Genomic DNA, 24164 nt, shown 5'->3' on the forward strand with positions numbered 1-24164 from the left:
GGGCAGCCGGTGTGCGTGCTCAGCCTGAGACTGCTCGCCTTGGCAGAAGCAGCGGGGTTGCAACGCGGACAAGAGGAACAAGGAGGAACAGTCAGCCCGGGCCCCTTGCATAGTCTGTAGGACACCTCAAGGGGCGAAAAACGAGAAGCCGCAGTTACTAATGCAGAAAATGTGGTAGGGTTTCGGAATCCACATGGAAAGCTCAGGTTGAACCGGGGGTTAGAGTAGCTTGTCCTTCATATGTGCCGGTCGATGTGCTCAGCTGACTGGGATTTAAAAATAGGCTGGGGGAAGGGTGCTGCCGAAGCTGCCGGCACGCCTTGACCCAGGTGAGGCAGGGGAGGGGAAAGCCCCAAGCCCCAAGCCATCTGCCGCTCTGTTCTGAATTCAGACTGTTGGTTGTGAAGGCACTCATTCCTCCTGACACACAGTTATCCCTGTGTGGCTGAGTTGAAGTCCACGGAGAGTCTGGTTCTTAAGTGTTTGATGGTTACATGAAAATCCTATGAGTCACAAGGTAGGAAACTCATCTCGAATAGGTGAAACAATAGAAAATATGTTTTGTTTGCTTTAGTAGAATGTAGGAATGCCCTAGGCTTGGCTAGTTGATTGACTTAAAGACCAAATCTTTTTTTTCTCTCTCTCTGCTGTCCCCAACTTTTCTGCCTGTCCCCCATGGTTGCAAAGTGGCTACAGTCACTCCCAGAATCATGTCCTCATCCAACTCCTCAATTCCAAATATCCGAAGGCTGGAAGAGACAGCATCCATTTCTTGTGTTCCTTTACACAAAGAGGAAAACCTTTCTTGAAAGTGCCTAGGAGGCTTGCCTTCAGGTCATATTGGCTGGAACCCACGTGCCCATTCGGAGCCAGGCACCAGCAAAGATAATGAGGTTGCTGTGGCTGGTTTTACGCTGATCACGTCCCACCCCGTTAGGAGGGCCACCTGAAGCCCCTCTTCTCTTGATAAGCTTTGCTAGGCGCCTCCTTAGCAAAGAGTCCAGCCAGCAGAGAATCCACAGTGTGAACTCCCACACAAAAGTTCTGTTGTACTCCTGTCCCTTCCAGGCTCTGCCAACATCAATGACCGAAGCATGCTGGGTAAGCGGGACAGTGAGATGGCTGTCATTGTCCAGGACACAGAGACGGTGCCTTCCGTCATGGATGGGGAAGAGTACCAGGCCGGCCGCTTCGCCCGGGGACTCCGGCTGCAGTGCTTCAGGTGGGCCTCCAAAGCTGGGTCTTGGCCATGGGCCCTGGGGCTCAGCCCGCCCCTCCCTTAGCTCGTGTGAGCATGCCAGGTTCCTGGGATGGGGTCTCTCCCAGAAGATGTGTGCTCAGCAGGGTGCAGAGTGACTCCGTGCAGTACACACGGAATTTGATTCTCATAGCCTCTGCCATTGTAACTTGTAGCGGAAAGCAATATTTAAAATATATTAATTAATGTAGGAATTGAGCAGGTCAAATGGTCTAGACACAAGTTGGGTTTTTTTATTAAAGATTTATTTATTTATTTGAAAGGCAGAGTTACAGAGAGGTAGAGGCAGAGAGTAAGAAAGAGAGAGGGAGAGAGAGAGGCCTTCCATCAGCTGGTTCACTGTCCAAATGGAGCTGGGCTGATCTGAAGCCAGGAACCAGGAGCTTCTTCCAGGCCTCCCATGTGGGTGCAGGGCCCAAGGACTTGGGCCATCTTCTACTGCTTTCCCAGGCCGTAGCAGAGAGCTGGATTGGAAGTAGAGCAGCCAGGACTTGAACCTGCCCCCACATGGGATGCTGGCATAGTAGGTTGCCACTTCACCCCCTATGCCGCAGCGCTGGCCCCAGCCAATTTAAGTTTTAAAAGATGCTTTGAGTTTTAAAAATTGGAAATGACTAAAGGAGTATGCCACGTGGTTACTGGTTCTGATATCCATGTGGGAACTTCAGTTGTCGGGTTCAGGATGATTCCAAATGTGGAAGATCTCTGATCTGCAGAAGATGTGAGTTTTAAATGAACGTGTGCTGGACAGGAGAGCAAGCATCGTGTGGGCCTGATGGGTCCCTCCTTGAGTTAGGTGTCATTGAGAACCCTGCGGGCTGAGCTTTAACTGCTGCCAGGACCTGCGGGCTGTTTTTCTTGGAAGAATGGTTCTCCTAGAGCCTTCCAGACAAGGTCCCAAGTCTCTTCTCACTCCTGTCCAGTGGCTTCCTAAATCACAGGAAAACTAAGAACAAGTGAAATCCTTACTCTGACACAGTGCCCTCTCCGGTCACTGTTCCCCTCACTTGCTGCCGACCCTTTCTGCCTACGGTCTGTGGAACACCTGCCCACTCTCTAGGTCTTGGCAGGAAGTCCACAGTTTCACAGTTCTAGAACTATACTGGCCACACTGTGATCTCAGGGTGGCATGGACAATGAGATGCAGCAAGTGTCCATGAAATGGCTAAGGATGGTGCTTCATGGTACAAGTGGACTTCAAAAAGTTCATGGAAGATGGAACCAAAAAATGAATTGTGCAAAAAAATCCTTGAGATCCATGCATAGTTTTTCCCATAATGCACGTTTCCTATGGCCTTTCTGAAAAACCCCTTATATGCGTGAATTTCAAACTGTTGTACTCCAAAATACACGTGGGTTTTAGTTGCATTCTCCACAGACGTCCTGGAGCACTGTTTGTGGAGGGGCACTGCCTGGCGTCACTGTTGGAAGCTGGCTCACCAGCAGACAGGCGCGTGGCGAGCTCTCCACCTCCCACCCTCTGTCCTCCTGCCCTACAGACGCTTTGAGCTCCAGAGGCGTTCCTTCTGCTGCCTCTCCCCACGAAGCTCAGCAGACCCACCCCTCACACACCCACCTGTCAGTCAACGCCTCCTCCCCACTTCTACTGCTGTAGTCATTGCCTTTTTACTAATTAGTTTGCCAGTAAGAATTTTTTTCAAGTGATTGATATTTCTATTAGCTTCTAAGGTTAACGTGTTTTGCTCAGCAGGGGAGAATTTAAAATTAGTGCCCTGCCAATCCACTCACTGATGGCCTACTGCAGCATATACACAAAAACAAATATTTCCTTTTGTAAACTGAAAATATATGCCAGACCTTTTTGGTTCTGTGAGGATTTAACTATTCTCTTTAAAGTGGTGGGCTTCTTTATAACTTTTCAAATTTGTGATCATTATTGAGCATTCTGATGTACAACACATTTTCAATGTAGAAACGTGGTGAATAAGAAAACAGGAAAGTTAAATTGACCTATGCTAATAACGTTAACATTTCATATATATGATGCCCCTTGTTTGTATACTTAGGTATTTACATGTGGTATTTTTTAAATAAGAATCTTGCAGGTCTACAGTATTCTTTATTATTTACACACATTTTTAGTGTGTTATTAAATTCTTGGTAACCTTTTAGGGGCTATGTCATTTTTCACTGAAAAGTGTCAAAAAGTTCATGGAAAATAATTAAAGGAGCCGGCCACAATGGCATAGTAGGTTAAGCATCTGCCTGTGGCACCGGAATCTCATACAGGTGCTGGTTCGAGACCCGGCTGCTCCACTTCCAATCCCACTCTGCTGATGGCCTGGGAATGCAGAGGAGGATGGTCCAAGTGCTTGGCCCCCTGAACCCGCGTGGGAGACCCAGGGGAGGCTTCTGACTCCTGGCTTCAGATCAGCCCAGCTCCAGCCATTGTGGCCATTTGGGGAGTGAACCAGCATATCAAAGACCTCTCTCTCTCTCTCTCTCTCTCTCTCTCTCTCTCTCTAACTTTGCCTCTCAAGTAAATAAATAAATCTTTAAAAAGGAAATGGAATTAAAAGATTAAAAGAGAAGGTGGGTTTTCCATGAAGGTTTTGAAGACCCCAGTTGTATGTGTCTGCCCTCCTTTAACGCCTCATTGTGCAGCAGGTGTGTGGCTGATGGAGAAGAATGACAATGTCTGTAGATGCCTCCTTGGCCCTGATTGTCTCCTTACGCTAAGGAAGCTTTTCCGCCCCCTAACTTCTTGTTCTGTCACTCACCATGTTTTAGAGGGGCTGTTCCTTCTGCCTTTACTGACTTCCATTACTTTATTTAATCCTTGCCAATATGTTAGATGTCAAATGGAATGTCATTATTTTCATTTTTTAGAATTTTTAAATGTGTTTGTCATGTGTAATTTTTCTTTTGTAAATTGCCTCACTTATTCATATTCTTCACTCATTATGTTGGAAGGCCTCATTTTCTCTTAATTATTTATAAGTACTTTAATTACATAGGATGCTAAGTTCTTTGTCACATGTGTTGTGAATCTGGCTAGTCAGTTGCCTTTGAATCATGGCGTATGTGGGGAAATTTTTCGATTTTTTAAAAATGATTTGTTTATTTATTTGAAAGGCAGACTTAGGAGTTGGGAGTGTTGGGAGAGAGAAGAGAGGAGGGGAGGGGAAGGGAGGGGAGAGGAGGAGAGGGGAGGGGAGGGGAGAGGAGGAGAGGGGAGGAGAGGGGAGGGGAGGGGAGGGGAGGGGAGGGGAGGGGAGGGGAGGGGAGGGATCTTCTTCCATCTGCTGCTTCATTCCCCCAAATGTCTTCAATAGCTGGAACTGGGCCAGGCCAAAGCCAGAAGCCTGGAACTCCATCCCGGTCTCCCCTTTCCTAGGCACATTAACAGGAGCTGGATGGGAAGTGGAGCAGCCAGAATTCACACAGGCACTCATATAGGATGCTGGCTTCCCAGGTGGCAACTTAACCCTCTGCACTACAGTGCCAGTCCCATGAAAATTTTTCAATGTTTATTAATCAAATCTTTCAGTGTATTTTTTGTTTTTCCCCCTTTCCCGCACAATTAGAATAGTTTTCTCAGTGAAGATCAAACATGTATTTATGGTTTCCTCCAGTACTTGTTTGCTTTTTGCTTTTTACATTTGACACGTTAAGGTTAGTGTAATGTAAGAAATGAGTAGGAGGCCCGGTGCTGTGGCGTAGGGGGCTAAGCCTCCGCCTGCAGTGCCGGTTCGTGTCCCAGCTGCTCCTCTTCTGGTCCAGCTCTCTGGTATGCCCTGGGAGAGCAGTAGAAGATAGCCCAAGTCCTTGGGTCCCTGCATCCACACAGGAAACCCAAAAGAAACTCCTGGATCCGATTGACCCAGCTCTGGCCATTGCGGCCATTTGGGAAGTGAACCAAAGGATGGAACACCTCTATCTGTATCTCTTCCTCTCTGTAACAACTCCACCTCCCAAATAAATAAATAAATCTTTAAAAAAAGAAAGAGGGCCGGCGCCGTGGCTCAATAGGCTAATCCTACACCTGCGGCGCCAGGCACACCGGGTTCTAGTCCCGGTTGGGGCGCCAGATTCTGTCCCGGTTGCCCCTCTTCCAGGCCAGCTCTCAGCTGTGGCCAGGAAGTACAGTGGAGGATGGCCCAAGTGCTTGGGCCCTGCACCCCATGGGAGACCAGGAGAAGCACCTGGCTCCTGCCATCGGATCAGCGCCAGCCGCTGCAGCCATTGGAGGGTGAACCAACGGCAAAGGAAGACCTTTCTCTCTGTCTCTCTCTCTCACTGTCTACTCTGCCTGTCAAAAAAAAAAGAAAGAAAGAAAAGAAATGAGTAGGGGCTGTAACTTCCCCCCACTAGCTAACCCACTGACCCAGAGCTGTGTGATACACAGTGGTGCCCTGGCTCGGTGATCTGCTGTGCCTGTTGGTGATGTGCCAAATTGCCATGTATTCTGCCCCTTCTCTAGTCGTGTAAACACTACATTGAAAGAATGGTCACTTGCATATCAGTGTGATACCACTTTTATTATTATGGCTGTGCATTTTAATACCACTTATTGCCATACCACTTGCCCAAATCTGTATTATTTTCCAGAGTAGTGTTATTTTTTTAAAAAAATTATTTATTTATTTGAAAGATGGAGTTACAGAAACAGAAGCAGAGAGAGAGAGAGGAGGTCTTCCACCCACTGGTTCACTTCCCAAATGACCACAACAGCCAGAGCTGGGCCAATCTGAAGTCAGGAGCCAGGAGTTTCTTCCAGGTCTCCCACGTGGGTGAAGGGGCCCAAGGACTTGGGCCATCTTCCACTGCTTTCGCAGGTGCATTAGCAGGGAGCTGGATGGCAAGTGGAGCACCTGGTGCTTGAACCGGTGCCCATATGGCATGCTGGCACTGCAGACTGGTGCTTTAACCAGCTGCACCATAGTGCCAGCCTGCCTATTCTTAAATATTCATTTTTCACATGAACTTTAGAAATTTACTCAAGTTCCCTCAAATCCTTTTTTATTTTTTTAAACTGGGGTTATAACAGATTTATAGATTAATATAAAAAGAATTGACATCTCTGTAATATTGAGTCATTTTGTTGAAAAATACAGTATGCCTTCAATTTATTTAAAATTTTTGTTCTTCAATAAATCATTATTGGGGAAGAATTTTTTTTCACTAATTCACTGACTTTTATGCTGATCCTGTACATTTCAAGCTAAGTTTATTCCTAGTATTTTATTTTCCTAGCAAGTTTTAAACTCTCTTAAAGAGACATTTGTTCTTGAACAATTATTTTCGCTCTGGCCCAGTGGCAAATAGAGATGATATATTAAAAAGCACCACAAAAACCTCATGTCAATTTTAGCCTCTTTTTATTAGGAAATGTTCCCAAAGATAAATATCGTGGCCTAGAGCACAGCCATTTTCTCACTTAAAAAAATGCAGCTCCAATCCATTTTCCATCTGGGCTATTTTTGAATAGACATAGACACAGTTCAATGTGAAATCAATTCTAAATAGAGACAGCATCAGCCATCAGAGTACTGCACTGAATGTCACAACTCTGAGCTGAACAGTTCATTAAGTCCTAGAAAATTATCCAAACTTTACAAATATAACCATCACTCAACAGAAACCATTATCCACACAAGTAAGTTCAGAATCACTTGAAGAAGTGGAAATGAGGAATGGAGAGAACAGAAATAACTGCTTTGCAGCTTTGCTACCTTCCTACTTTCTGTGATACGTAAACAATTAAATGTTAAATAATCGTCATTATATACATAAGGTGAATCAAACCATTTTCCTTCCAAACCTTAGTCCTCAATGTCGTACCCAGAGTACTTCCTGTTGTTGGTATGTTTTAACATAAATTTCTTTTTTTTTTTTTTTAATTTTTGACAGGCAGAGTGGACAGTGAGAGAGAGAGACAGAGAGAAAGGTCTTCCTTTTTGCCGTTGGTTCACCCTCCAATGGCCGCCACGGCTGGCGCAATGCGGGCGGTGCATCACGCTGATCCGAAGGCAGGAGCCAGGTGCTTCTCCTGGTCTCCCATGCGGGTGCAGGGCCCAAGAACTTGGGCCATCCTCCACTGCACTTCCGGGCCATAGCAGAGAGCTGGCCTGGAAGAGGGGCAACCGGGACAGAATCCAGCGCCCCGACCGGGACTAGAACCCTATGTGCCAGCGCTGCAAGGCAGAGGATTAGCCTATTGAGCTGCGGCGCTGGCCAACATAAATTTCTTATAATTAAAATGTCAACAGGGAAAATAATATATTGCTAGACTTTGCTTGTTGTAAACTTATTTAAATACTTCTATGAGCAAGACCTTAACGAATAACTCTTTGGACACATTGTTTCATCTCTTGTTCTAATTCTTTAAAATTTTGATTTATTTAAGAGGCAGAGAGGGAAAGAGGCAGAAAGAGAGGGCTTTCATCTGCGAGCCCACTCCCCAGATGTCAGCAATGGGAACTCAATCCAGGTCTCCTGTGTGGGTGGCAGAAACCTAGCTGCTTGAGTCATCATGCTACCTCCCAGGACATGTGTTAGCAGGAAACTGGAGTCAGAAGCCGGAGCTGGGAATTGAACTCGGGCACTCCCAGGTGGAATGCAGGCATCCTAACTAGCATCTTAACCACTAGACCAAACACTCACCCCTCTTATTCTAATTTGAAAGCCACGTCACAAAAATACTCTTTGCTCAATGTTCAGGTCCTTAGACCTAGCCCAAATCAAGGTGTTGTTATACTTTACTGATTGTCATAAAATGAATTACCTCTCAAATAGGGTACAGTACTGCTTCGGGTTCAGTTATCAGTCAGCATTATGTGCAGATATCATCCCTGAAGTTTTTTGTTGCTGCTGTTGTTGGTGTTAAAGTTATTTCCCTGTAGTGTGAAGGAGGCACTATTTGATGTAGAAATAGAAATTTGGGGTCATAAAACTCAAGAATCCTAGTGAGCACAGATCTTTTTATCTTGAAGACTTTTTATAAAGCAGAAAGTACAGACTAAAATGAGTTTCTCTTTTACCCCTATAAAGTTGAGTGATTTCAAGAGTTGATAATGTTGGAGATGACTGGAGAGAGATACATGGTTAACAGTGGCTGTGTTGCTACAACTTTTCTTGGAGTAATGTTGTATATTCTTTGGCCCAGGAATTTTAATTCTAGGATTTCTTCTAATTAAAAGTTTACAGAAACTCATAAAAGTTATATATGATGAATAAATTATGTTTATTGGTGCATTGTTCATAATAATGAAAAACTGGCAACCCCTCAAATTCATAGTAAGAGAATTGTTTAAAATGTTCATATTGATTTGAAGCTCTAAACCCATGACAGTGATGATGTCAGTTAACATTTATCTAAACACAAAGAAGGTAACAGTATAACAACATCTACAGCACTAAACCCAGTGACCAGTCCTTGCCTGTGCTGGCACAGATCTCCTTGACACCACACCCCTGGCTTCTCTCCAGCCTTGCTGGTTGCTCCTCTTCTCCACTACTGTTGGGGTGTACCAGGTCTTCCTCCTCTGTGTATACCCACTCCTCTGGTGAGCTTGATAAAAAACATAGAGCTTCATAAGCGTAGATGCCAATACAATTCTCCGATTTCTACTCCCAGTCAAGCCTTCTCTCCCAAACTCCAGTCTCATTTATATAATGGCCTGCTCAGTGTTGCCACTTGGATGTTTGAGATTAGATGACCCAACAGGCTCCAAATTGAATTCCTACTCTTCTCCCACCAACTAGTTCCACCCACAGAACTCCCCATCTCAGCTAAGGGCAACTATATTCTTCTACTTGGTCAAGAGCAAAACCTTTCTGTCATCTTTGAAGCCTCACTCTTGCTCAGACTGCCTCCTGTCTTAGTAAAACCTGTTGGCTCTGTTTTCATCCCCACTAGCACTCAGGCCCAAGTCACCATCGTGTCTCACCTAGATTACGGTGATGGCTCCAGACTGGTCTTCCTGTTGGAACCCTGGCCCCACAGTATAACAGCCATATTTAATGTGTACATCAGATCCTGCTACTTCTCTGCCTTGATGTCTGTAGTGAGTCTCTACTTCATTGAGTGCAAAAGCCAATGTCCTTATACGCCTATTTTCCCATCGCTCTCTCCAGGTAGCAAAGGCCTTTTTGGGGTTTCTTTGAATGAACAAGGCATGTGAGAAAAGGGCTCTTGATGCAGTTTGCATTCCAGCTCAATTACTAGTCAATGTCTCCAAACCTCAGTTCCCCATTCAGAAAATGGGGATCATTTGTCCCTTCTACCTCACAAGATGTAAGGTAGAAATGTGCTGTATCCTACATCATTCTGTAAGTGCTAGGGTTATTGTAATTTAAAATATCACTTCTAAAACTTGTCTTGCTGAGCTTAAGAATTTCTTGTTTTTTCTCACTCTCTGTTTATATATGGTCAACTCAGATAGCATCTCATCTGTGGCTTCCTTTATGCCAGGTACTCTGGGGGTAGGAGAGTAGCCAGGTCATGATCTTTCCAAGAATTTGCATTCCACCAGTGGGAGATGCCCCTGTTAAACATAAAAAGTGCATAAGAGGTTTCAGGTGCCCTGACAAAAACAAAGCCTATACAAAGTACAGTAGGGAACCAAGGCAGAATGTTCAGATCTCCTAGATGTAAGTGGGAGATGGGAAAAAGGGAGCCAGTGAAAGTTTTGGATAACTCATTTTGTGCTGAAGCCTAAAAACCAATAGGTGGGTTCAGGTTAATAGTTGAGAGAGGAAAAAATCTCCCTGACCACACCCATTGCTTGCTGTTCACATATACTCTGTATGTATCACAGTTGTTAAGACTACCTTTTAAAGGGGAACATTTCTTCACTTTTGGACTCCCCTCACCAAACACAACTCTACCCAGAGAGTTCCACGTCTTTCTTACCCTTTCCTGTGCCTTAGAACTCAGCATAGTGCTGAGGGAAGAGGAGAGAGATGCGGAAGGAGGGGAATGGGCACGTATGAGGGACGGGGAGGAGGGAAGGAGGAAGGCAGGCTGGCCAGAATCGGGAGTCAGTTGGCGCTGGTGGGGATCTCAGCTCTACTACTGACCTCACATGAACTTGAACATGCTATTTAACCTCCCTCAGTCCCTTCATCTGTGAAATAACAATAGTAAGAGTTGTTTTTTCATAGAGTTACTGAGGATTTAGTGAAACAACCCTTGAAAGGGCTTAACACATTTTCTGGTACTTGTTTGAGGGCTAATTCTATCCTCCATGCCAAATTATAAGGATGCTCTTAGAACAAAATTAGAGTCTTTCTGTCCGACAATTAAACCATTCAAGCATCAAAGCAATGTAGGTTTTGGGTTTTGTTCTATTTTGTTTTGCTACTTAGGAGATGCATTATGTATTATACATTTTATTTAGTTTTAATGGCTCCCTTTGATTTCTTTAAAAAAACAAAAAGACATCTGAGGCTGAGCGTCTGAATTACAGCTCCCAGCAGAAACAATGCCAACCACAAACTTCTTTATCTGCACTACTCAATTTTGAGGGCACTTGTATTTCAGGGTTGTCTTGGGCTATCTTTCTGACCCCAGCGAGGACATTCAGGATCCTGTGAGCGACAAATTCTTCAAGGAAATATGGGTTTCAACAGCAGCTCGAAATGCTACAATTTATGATAAGGTAAGGTTCGTATATCCCGCCACCACCTGTTTTTCATTGAATTTCATTCCCAAAGGTACATAATTATTTCTGCATTTGGTAGATACAGAAAATTCTCCGTGAGTGTTAAGGAACCAATATACTTCCAGGTGGTCAGGATACCTCTCTGTAAACATTAGAAACTCAAGAGTCAAAAAAGATGATAGATTTATGTTTAGAAGGGAAATAGCAGCATTTCAACCTCCCATGTGGTGTGTGAATCTCATCCTATATATGGTTACCCAGCTTTTGTACATGTTTAGTGGCAAATGGAAGAAAGGCTAATGGAAATCTGAGACCCGCATCCAGTCCCACACACCTGGCTGCAGGTGGTGCCACTTTGTGTACAGTGGATAGATTTCCCAGTCCTCCTTTTCTCCCTGTACATAGGAAGGGATAGACTCTAGAGTGGTTATGAAAATAAAAAATACCTGCTTTGCATTAATTGTATTTAGCTCATAGTGCATAGTAAATAGTATTCATCCTTTTTAAGTTAAGTTTCTAATGAGGAGACTTGTCCTATGTTGGACAACTGTAACTTTAGAAAAGTCTTTTAAATTTTAGCAGCTCCATTGGATGCATAGCAATGTAGCTTCTGGTAAGTTCTACCCACCAGTTATGATAAACAATGTACAAGGGTTGAGAGCTGTGCGGTAACGGAGCAAGTTACCTCGTGATAGTGGAGCCAGCTTCTCACTGTGGAAGGTACTCCAGCTGAGATTCATTGGTGAGCTATAAGAAATTGGGGAAGAGTGATTCTTTGTGACTTCCAGAGTCCCTTGGAGCGTGGTGATGTCCCCTTTCTTAATGAAACATGACAAGTATCTACATAGCCGTATTTCACACTATTCAAGGTCATGATCAAATAGGTCGTGTACATGGAATCTCTTACAATGTAATTTTAGAAGCACAGCTCACAGCCTTATTTGGGTGCTAAATTGGGGGAAGATGTCTATAAAAGACATTTTAGAGATATTAGGATAAATCTGAATGTGGGTCATATTTAAATGACACATGGAATTAATTTCCATACGTTTGAGAATGGTAGTGTGATTACACAGTCAGATGTCTTTATTCTTAAAAGATACACGATGAAATATTTAAGGATGAGATGTTATGATGTCTGAAAGTCATTTTCAATCAGCCAAGTGTTATATATTAATAATTGATAACTCTAAGTAAAGGTAGAAATATGAACATCCTTCAAAAAAAAGTTAAATAAAATGCAATATGCAATTTTCTTCTTAGACCATAACCTGTGAAGTTCATGGATGATTGTTATCCAAAACATTAACCTTATTGTCGGGTAACATTGATAAAAATCCTGTACTAGCTTTACTTTATTCTGGGGTTAATGACCTATGTAGATCAGGTGTAAGAATCTAGCTATAATTTATTTTCAGGCTTTAAAACTTTACTTGCATCTTTAAAAATCATGCATTCCAATAATTAAAAGCATTTGAATAAAAAAATGACACTCTGATTAAGCTGCACATTACAGCCTGAAGGACACCTTGGGTCAGGTTGGATTTTCCTCTAGGTTTCACCGGCACCCACTCAGCTTCTTCACCAACAGAGATGTTCTTTTCCTTCCCTGCTGCCAGAAGGGAGTAGGCCTGGCCTTCATTGTCAGTTCTCTACTCTTTGATGAGAAAGGGGCAGCACAGACATTTAAACTTGATCCCACCCTTCTTGGCATCTTGCAAAATTAAACAGCTAAAAGAAGTAAAATAAGAAGGCAGTGTTTGTGGAATGTACAGTGCATATTGATGGCTCACGTCTCCTTACAACTGGCCTGCTTACTTCTCTTGTTCAGTCATTTCTCGCATTTCTGTCTTCTTCAGTTTCTTTTTCTATTTTTTTTTATTTATATACAGGGAACAAATTTCATGTGTTTAATATATACAGGTTTTTTTAATTAAACTTTTACTTAATGAATATAAATTTCCAAAGTACAGCTTATGGGTTACAATGGCTTCCCCCTCCCAAAACTTCCCTCCCACCCACAACCCTCCCCTTTCCCGCTCCCTCTCCCCTTCCAATCACATCATGATTCATTTTCAATTCTCTTTATATACAGAAGATCAGTTTAGTATATATTAGGTAATGATTTCAACAGTTTGCCCCCATATAGCAACACAAAGTGAAAAAAAAAAATACTGTTGGAGTACTAGTTATAGCATTAAATAAGAGTGTACAGCACATTAAAGACAGAGATCCCACATAATATTTTTTTTAAAAAAATTAATTAATTTTCTATGCCATTTCCAATTTAACAGCAGGGTTTTTTTTTTTTCATTTCCAATTATCTTTATATACAGAAGATCGATTCAGTATATAATTAGTAAAGATCTCATCAGTTTGTACCCACGCAGAAACACAAAGTGTAAAAATACTGTTTCAGTACTAGTTATAGCATCACTGCACATTAGACAACACATTAGGGACAGATCCCACTTGGGATGTAAGTACACAGTGACTCCTGTTGCTGACTTAACAATTTGACACTCCTGTTCATGGCGTCAGTAATCTCCCTAGGCTCTAGTCATGAGTTGCCAGGGCTATGGAAGCCTTTAGAGTTCGCTGACTTTAAGAGCGTAATTGTATTTCCCACCACACCTTCACTCCCAGCCTCCCTCCTTCTTCTTTTCTTATTTTTAATTTTAATTTTTACAATGACAAGCTTAACCCTCCACTAATAAAGAATTCAACAAGTATGAAGTAGAAAATCTACTGTTCCTCAAGAGTATAGACAAGGACTGTAAACAAAATCAAATCTCCAGATGTCAGTATCCCTCAGATATGTGACATTTTTTTGTACACTATGTATTAGTTTCCACTAATCAAGGAAAACATATGGTATTTGTCTTTTGGTGATTGGCTTATTTTACCAAGAATAATGGCCTGTAGTTTCATCCATTTTGTTGCAAAAGACTGGATTTCATTCTTTTTTACAGCCAAGAAGTGTTCCATTGTGCATGTATTCCACAATTTCTTTCCCTAATGTATAGTAATTTTCATTGTAGAGATCTTTCACCTCCTCAGATAAATGTATCTAAATATATTTAAATTTATTTCAATTTTTTGAACCTATTGTGAATGAGACTGATCTTACAAGTTCTTGCTCAACCATGTGTACACAAAGGCTGTCGGTTTTTGTGCATTGATTTCATATCCTGCAACTCTGCCAAACTCTCTTGTGAGTTCCAGTAATCTTTTCACGGAGTCTTTTGATTTCCCTAGGTATAGGATCCTATCATCTGCAAAAAGGGATAATTTGACTTTCTCCTTTCCTATTTGTATCCCTTTGATTTCTTTGTCTTGTCTAACAGCTCGGGCTAAACCTTCCTGAAGTATATTGAATAGTAATAGTGAGAGTGGGCATCCTTGTTTCATTCTGGATCTTAGTGGAAATGCTTCCAGCTTTTCCCTGTTCAGTATGGTGCTGGATGTGGGTTTGTCATACATTGCTTTGATTGTGTTAAGGAATATTCCTTCTGTGCTCAGTTTGTTTAATTTCTTTTTTATCATGAAAAGGTGTTGCATTTTAGCAAATGCTTTCTCTGCATCTATTGAGATAATCATATGGTTTTTATTCTTCAGTTTGTCAATATGATGTATCACAATTACTTATTTACATATGTTGTTAATATGATGTATCACATTTGTTGATTTGCACATGTTGAACCATCCCTACATACCAGGGATAAATCCCACTTGGTCCGCGTGAATGATATCTTTGATGTGTTGTTGGATTTGATTAGTTAGTATTTTGTTGAGGTTTTTTGCATCCACATACATGAGGGATTTTGGTCTGTAGATGTCTTCCTTTGTTGTGTCTTTTTCTGGCTTTGGAATTAAGGTGATGCTGGCTATATAGAAGGAATTTAGGAGGATTCCCTCCCTTTCAGTTCTTTTGAATAGTTTGAGAAGAATTGGAATTAGTTCTTTAAACGTTTGGTAGAATTCAGCAGTGAAGCCATCTTGTCCTTGGCTTTTCTTTGTTGGGAGGGTCTTTATTACTGATTCAGTCCCCATCTTGTTTATTTACATTTTCTGTGTTTTCATGACTCAATTTTAGTGGATTATTATATTTCTAGAAATTATCCATTTCTTCTAGATTTTCTAGTTTCTTGGCATACAGCTGTTTATGGTAATTGCTAATGATTCTTCTTATTTCTGATAAATATTATAACATCTTTTCATCTCTGATTTTATTAATTTGGATCTCCTCTTTTTTTAGTTGTTTGGGACAGTGGTGTGTCAATTTTGTTTTTTCTTTTTTTTCATTTATTAAACTTTTATTTAATGAATATAAATTTCCAAAGTACAGCTTATGGATTACAATAACTTCCCATAACTTCCCTCCCACCCAGTTCTTCATTTCATTGATCTTTTGTATCTCTTTGGAGGGTTTCAATTTTGTTTACTCTCTAATTTTTATTATTTTGTTCCTCTTATTAATTTTGGGTTTGGTTTGTTCTTGTTTTTCTAGATCCATTGTTGGATCAATTATTTGATGCCTTTACAATTTCTTTAAAAAATATTTTATTTATTTATTTGAGAGGCAGAGTTACAGAAAGAGAGGGAAAGAGAGATCTTCCATCTGCTAGTTCATTCCCCAAATGGTCACAACTGCTGGAGATTGGCCAATCCAAAGTCAAGAGCCAGGAGCTTCCTCCAGTTCTCCCACTAGTATTCAGGGGCTCAAGTACTTAAGCAATCTTTAACTGCTTTCCCAGGCCATATGCAGAGAGCTAGATCATAAGAGGTGCAGCCAGGACTTGACCTGGCACCCATATGTGATGCTGACACTGCACATGGAGGCTTAGCCTACTATATCACAGTGCCAGCCCCTCTAATTTTTTGTTGTAGGTACTAATTGCTATAAACTTTCCTCTTAACACTGCTTTTGCTACATTGCAGAAATTTTAATATGTTGTGTGGTCATCTTCATTCATTTCTAGGAATTTTTTGATTTCCCTATCAATTTCTTCTGTGACCCACTGTTCATTCTGGAGCATGTTTTTGCATATTTTCTAGAGTTTTTAAAGTTATTAATTCCCAGCTTCATTCCATTGTAATCAGAAAAGTTACAGTGTATGTTTTTTGAATTTGTTGAGACATGCTTTAAGGCCTAGAGAAAGTTTCATGCACTGTTTTAAAGAATGTGTGTTCTTCAGCTGTGGGATGAAATGTTCTATACATATCAGTTAGGTCCATTTGTTCAATAGTGTAGATTAGCTCTGTTTTTTCTTTGTTGATTTTTTTCTCTAGTTAATCTATCCATTGATGAAAGTAGGGTGTTGAGGTCCCCCATTATTATTGTATTAGTGCCTCTTCTCCTTTTAGATCCCTTAATGTTTATTTGAAATAGCCAGGTGCCTTAGCATCAGGTGCATCTTCCTGTTGAATTGATCCCTTAATCATTACATAATGCCCTGCTTTGTCTCTTTTTACAGTCTTTGTGTTACTATTTTGTCTGATATTATGAAGACTACTCCTGCTCATTGCTCATTTTTTTTTCTGCTAGCATGGACTATCTTTTCATTCTTTCACTTTTCATCGTGTGTATCTTTGTTGGTGACTTACGTTTCTTGTAGGCAACAAATAGATGGGTCTTGTTTTTTAATCACTCAGTCTATATCTTTTAATTGCAGAATTTAGGCCATTTCCATTCAGGGTTATTGTTGATAAATAATCACTTCATCCTGCCATGTTTCCATAAATATTCCTATTTTTTTGTTTTGAATTTCTTTGTACTTTTACTAGGAGATTTTCTGCCTTCACATTCTTTCATGATAATTACTGTCTCTGTTTTTTGTATGTAGCACATCCTTAAGTATCATTCATAAGTCTGGATGCATGGTAAATTCTTTAAATTTCTATTTGTTGTAGAAGATCTGTATTTCACTTTCATTTATAAATGAGAGCATCACTGGGTACAGTATTCTAGGTTAATGTTTTTTTTTTTCTCTTAGTGCTTGGACTATGTCTCCCCATTGTCTCCTATCTTTTAGGATCTCAGATGAGAAGTCAACTGTCAGTCATTGGAGGTCCTCTGAAGGTTATCTAGCATTTCTCTCATACACACCTTAGGATCTTTCATGTTTTGCTTTTGAAAGTTTAATGTGTTGTTGTGAGATCTTTTCTGGCCATGTCTGCTATGAGTACTGTGTGCTTCCTGTACTTGGATGTCCCTATCTTTCTCCAAATTAGGGATGTTTCCTAGTGTTGTTTCACTGAATATGTCTTCTAATCCCATTCAATCTTTCCACACATTCAGGAACTCCTAAGACACAGATGTTTGGTCATTTGATAGGATCCCATAAATTTTCAAACACTGTCTTTTTGAGTTTTTTTCTGACTTTTTCTTCTCTTTTTCTGTCTGAAATATTTCCAAAGATTTGTCTTCTAGCTCAGATAGTCCTTCTTCTGCCTCACCAAGTCTGTTGTTATGGCTTTCCACTGTGTTTTTATTTGACATATTGAATTCTTCATCTCTAATAGTTCAGTTTCTCTTCAATATATCTGTCTCCTGGCAGAATTTTCATCCATGTTATCTATGGATTTCTTTAAGACATGTGTTTGCTTCTCTGTGTTTTTGAGTAACCTTATGATCATTATTTTCAGGTATTTCATCAGCCTCTTTGTCTTCAATATTGAAGGGTTATTATGTTCCTTTTGGGGAATCATTGTCTTACTTGTTCATGTTTCTTGTATGCTATGCATATTTTAGCCATTTTTAGAAACACTTCTTGATTTTCTTTTCTGAGGGCTTTTATCTTTGAAATATGCCTTTGTGGCTTAGTGGAGTATATGTTCTCCAGTGGATATCCAGAGGCATGTGCTGGGTAGAGCCAAGGAGCTCTGGCCAGAGCTGGAGGGTGGGGCGAGAATCCAGAGTGACACCAAGATGGACATGGTGGATCTCGTCTATCATCAGCAGGGTGGAGAGTATAATCCATCAGCTGGCATGATCACGGCTTCACCCCCTCTCTGCCATGGTGAACCATCTGCCCAGGGTGAGCCCACAGTGGCTACTCACCCCACCCACACAGGCACACAAACTGCACAAAGGATTTGCAGGCTCTGCAATGACACACTCCAGGCACTCAGGGATCTCTGAGCCTCTGAAGCCAGACACAGTGGTTGCTGAAAGACACAACCACACCTTATGCCCTATCACACACTCACAGAATTACCACAATCACAATGCACAGGGCTCCCACAGTCACAGGGAGCAGGGATCCACTCTCAGGTCCACAAGCTTCCGCTGTCCATGGCGGAGCCGTGGCATTCCCAGAGTCAGCTGTCTGCCCAATAGATGTTGGTCGGTGCTCCGCCGTGGCAAGTGTAGTCCGATTGTCTTGAGAAAGTGAGGGGAGGGAGGCACTTCACAGACTTCAATGGGTGCCCTGCAGACAAGACTCAGAGGCAGTGGGGACTGTGGGTTTACTCCCCCCCATAAAATCCTCCAGTCACAAGCAGGCCACAGCAGCCTCTACTTGGTGCTTCCTGCTAGTTACTGGGCGCTCTTGGTGGAGGGATTGGATGAAAGCAATGTGCTCTCCCTTCACGGGGTTAGGTTGGCACTCTGCCCCCTACCAGCGCTCCAGATGGGACTCGGAGTCAGCGGGGTCTGTGAGGTTCTCCCTCAGGCAGTATCACCAGTGACTCCAGCTGCGACAGAAGTTCCTTCCTCTGCACTCCAAGATGTCTTCCCCAGCAGCCACCAGCCACAGGAGCTGCCAGAGATGTCCCACTCGCCGCTGTGGGACTGACTGTATCATCCCTGCTGCTCCACAGAGTCTCTCTTCTTTCTGGAGATTTCCCACTGCAGACTTTGCTCCAACTGCCCCCTGGGAATGCAGTCCTCTCCTTTCCTTCTGCTGTCTAGTCAGTGGTCAGACTTAGCATGTCTTTTCCATATTCCATCATCTTGGATCTCCCTTCTTAAGTTTAGGCTTAGGGAATTTCTCCATCTCAGCCATAGTGGGTGTGTCAGACATGGTTGCAGAAGAAGCCAAGCAAGGCAATTGAGCGAGTGAAGTCATATCCATGCAGTGGCCACTGCTGAGTAGCTAAAATTTCTTAATAGAGGAAAATCTAGCAGTCTCTTTGTAGCAAATAAGAGAGCAACTCTTAAATTTAAATCTGTTTTAACATAGAACTAATGTATTTAATCAAATAAAGATTTTGCCTATTGGAGTGAATGTTTTCCATAAAGAGAACATGATTTCTTTTAAACTGGTCAGTTTCCTATTTGTTTTAATCAGGTGTTCCGGTGCCTACCCAATGACGAGGTACACAACTTAATTCAGCTGAGAGACTTTATAACCAAGCCCATATTAGCAAAGGAAGATCCCATTAGAGCTGAAGAGGAACTGAAAAAGATCCGTGGGTTCTTGGTGCAGTTCCCCTTTTATTTCTTGTCTGAAGAAAGTCTACTGCCTTCTGTTGGAACCAAAGAAGCCATAGTGCCTATGGAGGTTTGGACTTAAGCATTACACTCGTTTGCAGCTTAAGGACTTCACCTTGAAGATCACACAGCACACAGTAACTTTCTGGGGACCTCACAGCCATAGCTATGCTGGGTATACCCTTGGGCCCAACCCAGGGACCCTTTGGAACTGCTGAGAAGGGCTGCGGTCGTGCTGATAGGAGGACACTGAATGTCAGCATGGCTTTATCATTCCTCTTGCCTGCTCTTGTGAGAAGGGGACTGCACTCCTGTTGGCAGCACCCAACAACTGAAAACACATCATCAAATTCCAGAACATACACCAGAATCCATCTGTGCTAACGAGACTCCACTGGCAACTGTACTCCAAGTCATGAAGAGCTGTCTGGATCTCTTCTCGTCTGTCCTTACTTTCATCTCGGCAGCCATGGTCTGCTGGATCCGCTGTCATCTCCTCGTTCCCGTAGGCACTATTGAGCCACCGTTTGTTTTTAGGAGACGTGAGGTTGATCAAGATCCTGGAAGGTTTCATGGGATGCTCCTGCTCGTCTGGTCCAAAAGTAGTAGTGTTCACGCCTCCAAGGGCTTGACCATTATTCTTTTCAGTTCGCTGTGAGGACAGGACAGAATTTGGTCCACACAGCAGCCTGTGTTAGAGCTTCAGATAACATTGGCACTAGATCTTAACACACAGAGCAGCAGAAGGAATTAAATGCCAATTTTGAAGCAGAGATCTCACTTTGCTCCCAAAGGCACTGACAAGATGTGTCCTTGTGATAGGGATCACCTGATCACATTTGATAGTGTGTAGGGTGTTTGATTACACAGAAAGCAGATAACACTCAGAGCGTTTAACCTTCAGAAACCTCCCAGGTGTTGGTGGGGCTCTGATCCAGATGACAAAAGAAGACTCCTCGTCCTCTAAAATTTCCTGTCACCCTTAGCCACTGGATTCATTGGAACTTGAATTTCTCAATTTCATAATCAAACCATTGAGTACAATTTGTCTTTCTACAGAATCAAAAGCTTCATAATTCCTACCAAGTTAACAAATACGAGCCTAACCTTATTTGACATTCAGCTCTCCCACTACATTATGTTCTTGAAGAAAAAGTAATCAATTACAAGATATGTTCTGCTTCACTTGCATTATTAAAGATTCATTAACATTCCAACAGGGCTTCCAAAAAAGTTAGAATATGTATTAATCCACATTGTGCTGCTTGATAAATTTTTCTGGAAACCCATTATTTCTTTGCAGAATTTAGAATACCCCTTGTTTGAGCAAAGCTCTAATTTTATTAGAACTACTGTCCAGTCCAAAGAGCTAATGTGGGTTCCCAAAAGATCTGTCACCTTCTGGTGCACGTGCGGGAACCGTGATTGCCTGGGCAGAATCTCGTTTGGGCTGTTCTGTAGAGAAGCAAGCACTCCGTTGCTTTCTGCAGTCAAAGGGATTAAACAGGAGCACAAAGTCCAGGATGTGAGTAGACGAGAGAGGCAGTGCCGTGCCCAGGAGAGGATTTCCTCACCAGAGAACATCTCACAAGTGAGCTAGGATTCATAGCAATGGAAATGACAGTGTTCTTATGAATAAACAATTCTCATGTGGATGAAGACGATAAGAGAGCCTCATTCTGTACCAACTATAATTAATACATTTGATATTTATGAAAGACGTTTAGATTGGTGTTTGAAGAATTGTGTATGTGGAATACTTACAGATTTCTTGCATTTTAAATATTTTTTAAACATTTTAGAACAGTTGACAAATTGGATCCTGACTCTTTACAAGATGTTCCAATAAGACCATGAAAAATAAAATCCTAAGAGAATTTTGTCCCTTAATAAGTCATTTAATCCAATCCCTTCCCATTTTTACAGATAAGGGAAGTGGGGCTCCAGTTGGGTAAAGGATTCCTTTAAATCCACCCAATGTATAAATGGCGGAGCTGGACTAGAAAATTGATGTAGCCTGTTCTTGGCCTCTCTCCTCACTTCATCATTGCCCCAAAATGAAGACATGCAGTCGGCAGGTTGCAGGAGGGATATCTCTAAGCCATTCTGGATCCCTGTGATGGTATCTATTTGTGTGTTTGTCTCCCCCTACTAGAATGTAAGCTCCATTGGGCAGGAACTTGACTATTTTTGTTCCTTGTGTATCCACAGAGCCTGGTATGGTACCTGGTTTATAGGGCAGGTGAATACATGTTTGCAGAAAAATAAATGAAGTGGAAAAGAAAGCTAACAAAATGAAAATGTACTGAATCTCACACAAGGACTCTGACTGCTGGTTTCTGTGGAAAGTCTGTTTTCTCCTGCGTCTTCTCAAAGGCTAGACGCTCATCTGTGAGGAGACCTCATGATTTACTTGAGGATAGTGTGGGAAATTCCGTGCAATAATTGCATCTTTTGCAGTAGCAGTTTACATAATGCAGCATTCTGCAAAATTTTCATGGGATGTGGACACGAGCTGTACTGTATGACCCAGTTACCTGTCACCCTCAGACACTATTACTACCTACTAGGAGTTCAAATAATCTCTCTTTAACATTGCAATGTCTGATAAAAACTTGCAAATGTAAACAGTACAAAGTCTTGACAAGCTATTATCCGTTCAACATTTCAAATTGACTATAATCTTTTGAAATGCCTATAAATGCTATACCTGACAACCTGCTGATCTCTGTGATATTTTTTGTTTCCAAGAAGGAAAAATTCTGTTTTTACAAGAAAGATAAAGTGGAAACTGGTCCTTGCCTCCTAAAGCTGCTCAGATTGGCCCAGCTTAGTCATCGCAGAATACCCTCAGCACAGCAGCTCTGCTGTAGGCGTTGGTTCCCGTGTCCGGCCTGTGACTCCCCTCCAGTAGGATGATGTGATTTCTTAGCTGCTATGCATCACAGAGAGGCTGGAGAGCTGGCGTTTAGTGGTTGTGTGGCATCTTGTCGAGCAAAATACTGATTTTCAAAGCACTTACAAAAAAAATTTTGTCTGTAGGGACTCAAATAAGGACAGTTATTTTCTGACAAGAATGAGAATATATTTGTGCATTTTTAATTAGCAGTCGTTCAGATTAAAAAGCAAGCTGAGGACTCACTGTGTAGAGATAAGAGTAGGCAGGGTAGATTCTTCTGTTTACGTAGTGGATAATCTGCATATCTTCCTGCACCACCTCGTTCTTTATTCCTTCAGCCTCTATCTCCGACCAGAGAACCTCCTTATAATATAAAAGACATTTTAGAGGACTAGGAAAAGTTTCCTGGAAAAAGCAAATTTGGGCTTTGTATTAGTCTGTTCAAACTAATCATTGTAAGTTTTAGAGTTGAGGTAGTTGGTAATCCAAGCAAAACAGGGGCTCCATTACTCTTCTCTCTTCTCAAGCAACTGTATTGCTTCAGTGTATTCTAGACAAATGCACTTACGTGAATGTCATCCTAGCTCTTGCTTGATGCTGGGAAGTATAACGTGTCATGACCTGCTAATGTGTCTTCCAATTGGAGTCTTCACACAAAACAAACTAAGCCAATGGTATTGATACTCTTCATTTGGTAATTCATATCAAAGCACAGCAGTTGGAGCATAGGTGCTCTGACACAAAGAGCAAATACTGGATGATGAATATCCATTCAGAATGTCCAGATATTCTGAAATGAACCAGGGTTTAGCCTCTCTCTAGGATAAGGTTTAGCAAATTTAGCCTGGACCTCCTGTTTTTATAAATAAAGTTTTATTGGAACACAGCCACACCCATTCACTTATATGCCTTCATGATTATATGAAATATTTGCGATCTTTGAGAAAATAATTTGCTGATCCTTCCTCTAGAGACAGTGGAGAACGTCCAAAGCCCCTAACCAAATGTGGGGGAGTTTTAGTCTCCATCAACAGGGTTTTCAAGTCTCCCTATCTGAGGACCCAACATCCTTCGATAGATTTATTCTAAGAACACAGCCAAGGCTTGATGCCTTTTTTTTCTATTTATTTATAAAATACCTACGAGGTTAACGGGAACTATAGTCACCCCACTATTCTGTGTAATATTAGGAACTTATTCCTTTGATCTGACCCTGATTTGGTGCTCATATCTAAACTTCCTCTATCTCCTTACCCTCCCAGTATCTCATAATTGCCATTCTGTGGTCACATTAAGGGTTTTTATAGCTTCCACATTTGAGGGGAGAGTATATGGTATTTTTTTTTTCTGTATCTGCCTTATTTCACCTAACTTCATGTCCTCCAGTTACATCCATTTTTCTGCAGATAACAGGATTTAATTTTTTATGGATGACTAACATTTCACCATGTATATATTTTGTATTTTCTCACCCATTCATCTGATCATGGACACTTGGGTTGACCCCATGTATTGGCTATTGTGAACAATGCCTCCATAAACACAGTGGAGCAGGCATCTCTGTGATATGATATCATGTCTTGGGGGATATACCCAGTAGTGGGATTGCTGGATCTTATGGCACATCTATTTCTAGTTTTTGAGGAATCTCTGTCCTGTTTTCCATAGTATGTACTAATTTATATTCCTACCAACAGTATATAAGAGTTTCCATTTCTCCACATTCTCATTAGTATTCATTACTTTCTGTCTTTAGAAGCAAATTTCTTTTAAAAGACCCCAGTCAGGGTGCTGGGGTACCTCAGTGAATGGAGAGTGCCAAGGAAATCTATTTTCTTTCTCAAGAAAGCACCTGAGGGGTGGACATTTGACCTAGAAGTGTCTGGGTTCAAGTTCTGTCTCCAGTTCCTATTCTAGCTCCCTACTAACGCACACAATGGG

The 24164-nt window shown here is 41.8% G+C and overlaps 1 protein-coding gene across 3 annotated transcripts in view; it reads left to right on the forward strand.

Moving 5' to 3' along the window:
* PLD1 (phospholipase D1) overlaps positions 1-21644 on the forward strand; it is a 237617-nt gene extending 215973 nt beyond the window's left edge. For all 3 annotated transcript variants that reach the window (XM_062211829.1, XM_062211841.1, XM_062211835.1), the window contains 3 exons: positions 1069-1222; positions 10767-10884; positions 19182-21644. In XM_062211829.1, the coding sequence (XP_062067813.1) occupies positions 1069-1222; positions 10767-10884; positions 19182-19406 (497 nt within the window). In that variant the 3' untranslated portion in view covers positions 19407-21644. The remainder of the gene's footprint in view (positions 1-1068; positions 1223-10766; positions 10885-19181) is intronic.
* The last annotated feature ends 2520 nt before the right edge of the window (positions 21645-24164 follow it).

Source organism: Lepus europaeus, chromosome 2 (genome assembly GCF_033115175.1).
Source record: "Lepus europaeus isolate LE1 chromosome 2, mLepTim1.pri, whole genome shotgun sequence".
Lineage (NCBI taxonomy): Eukaryota > Metazoa > Chordata > Mammalia > Lagomorpha > Leporidae > Lepus > Lepus europaeus.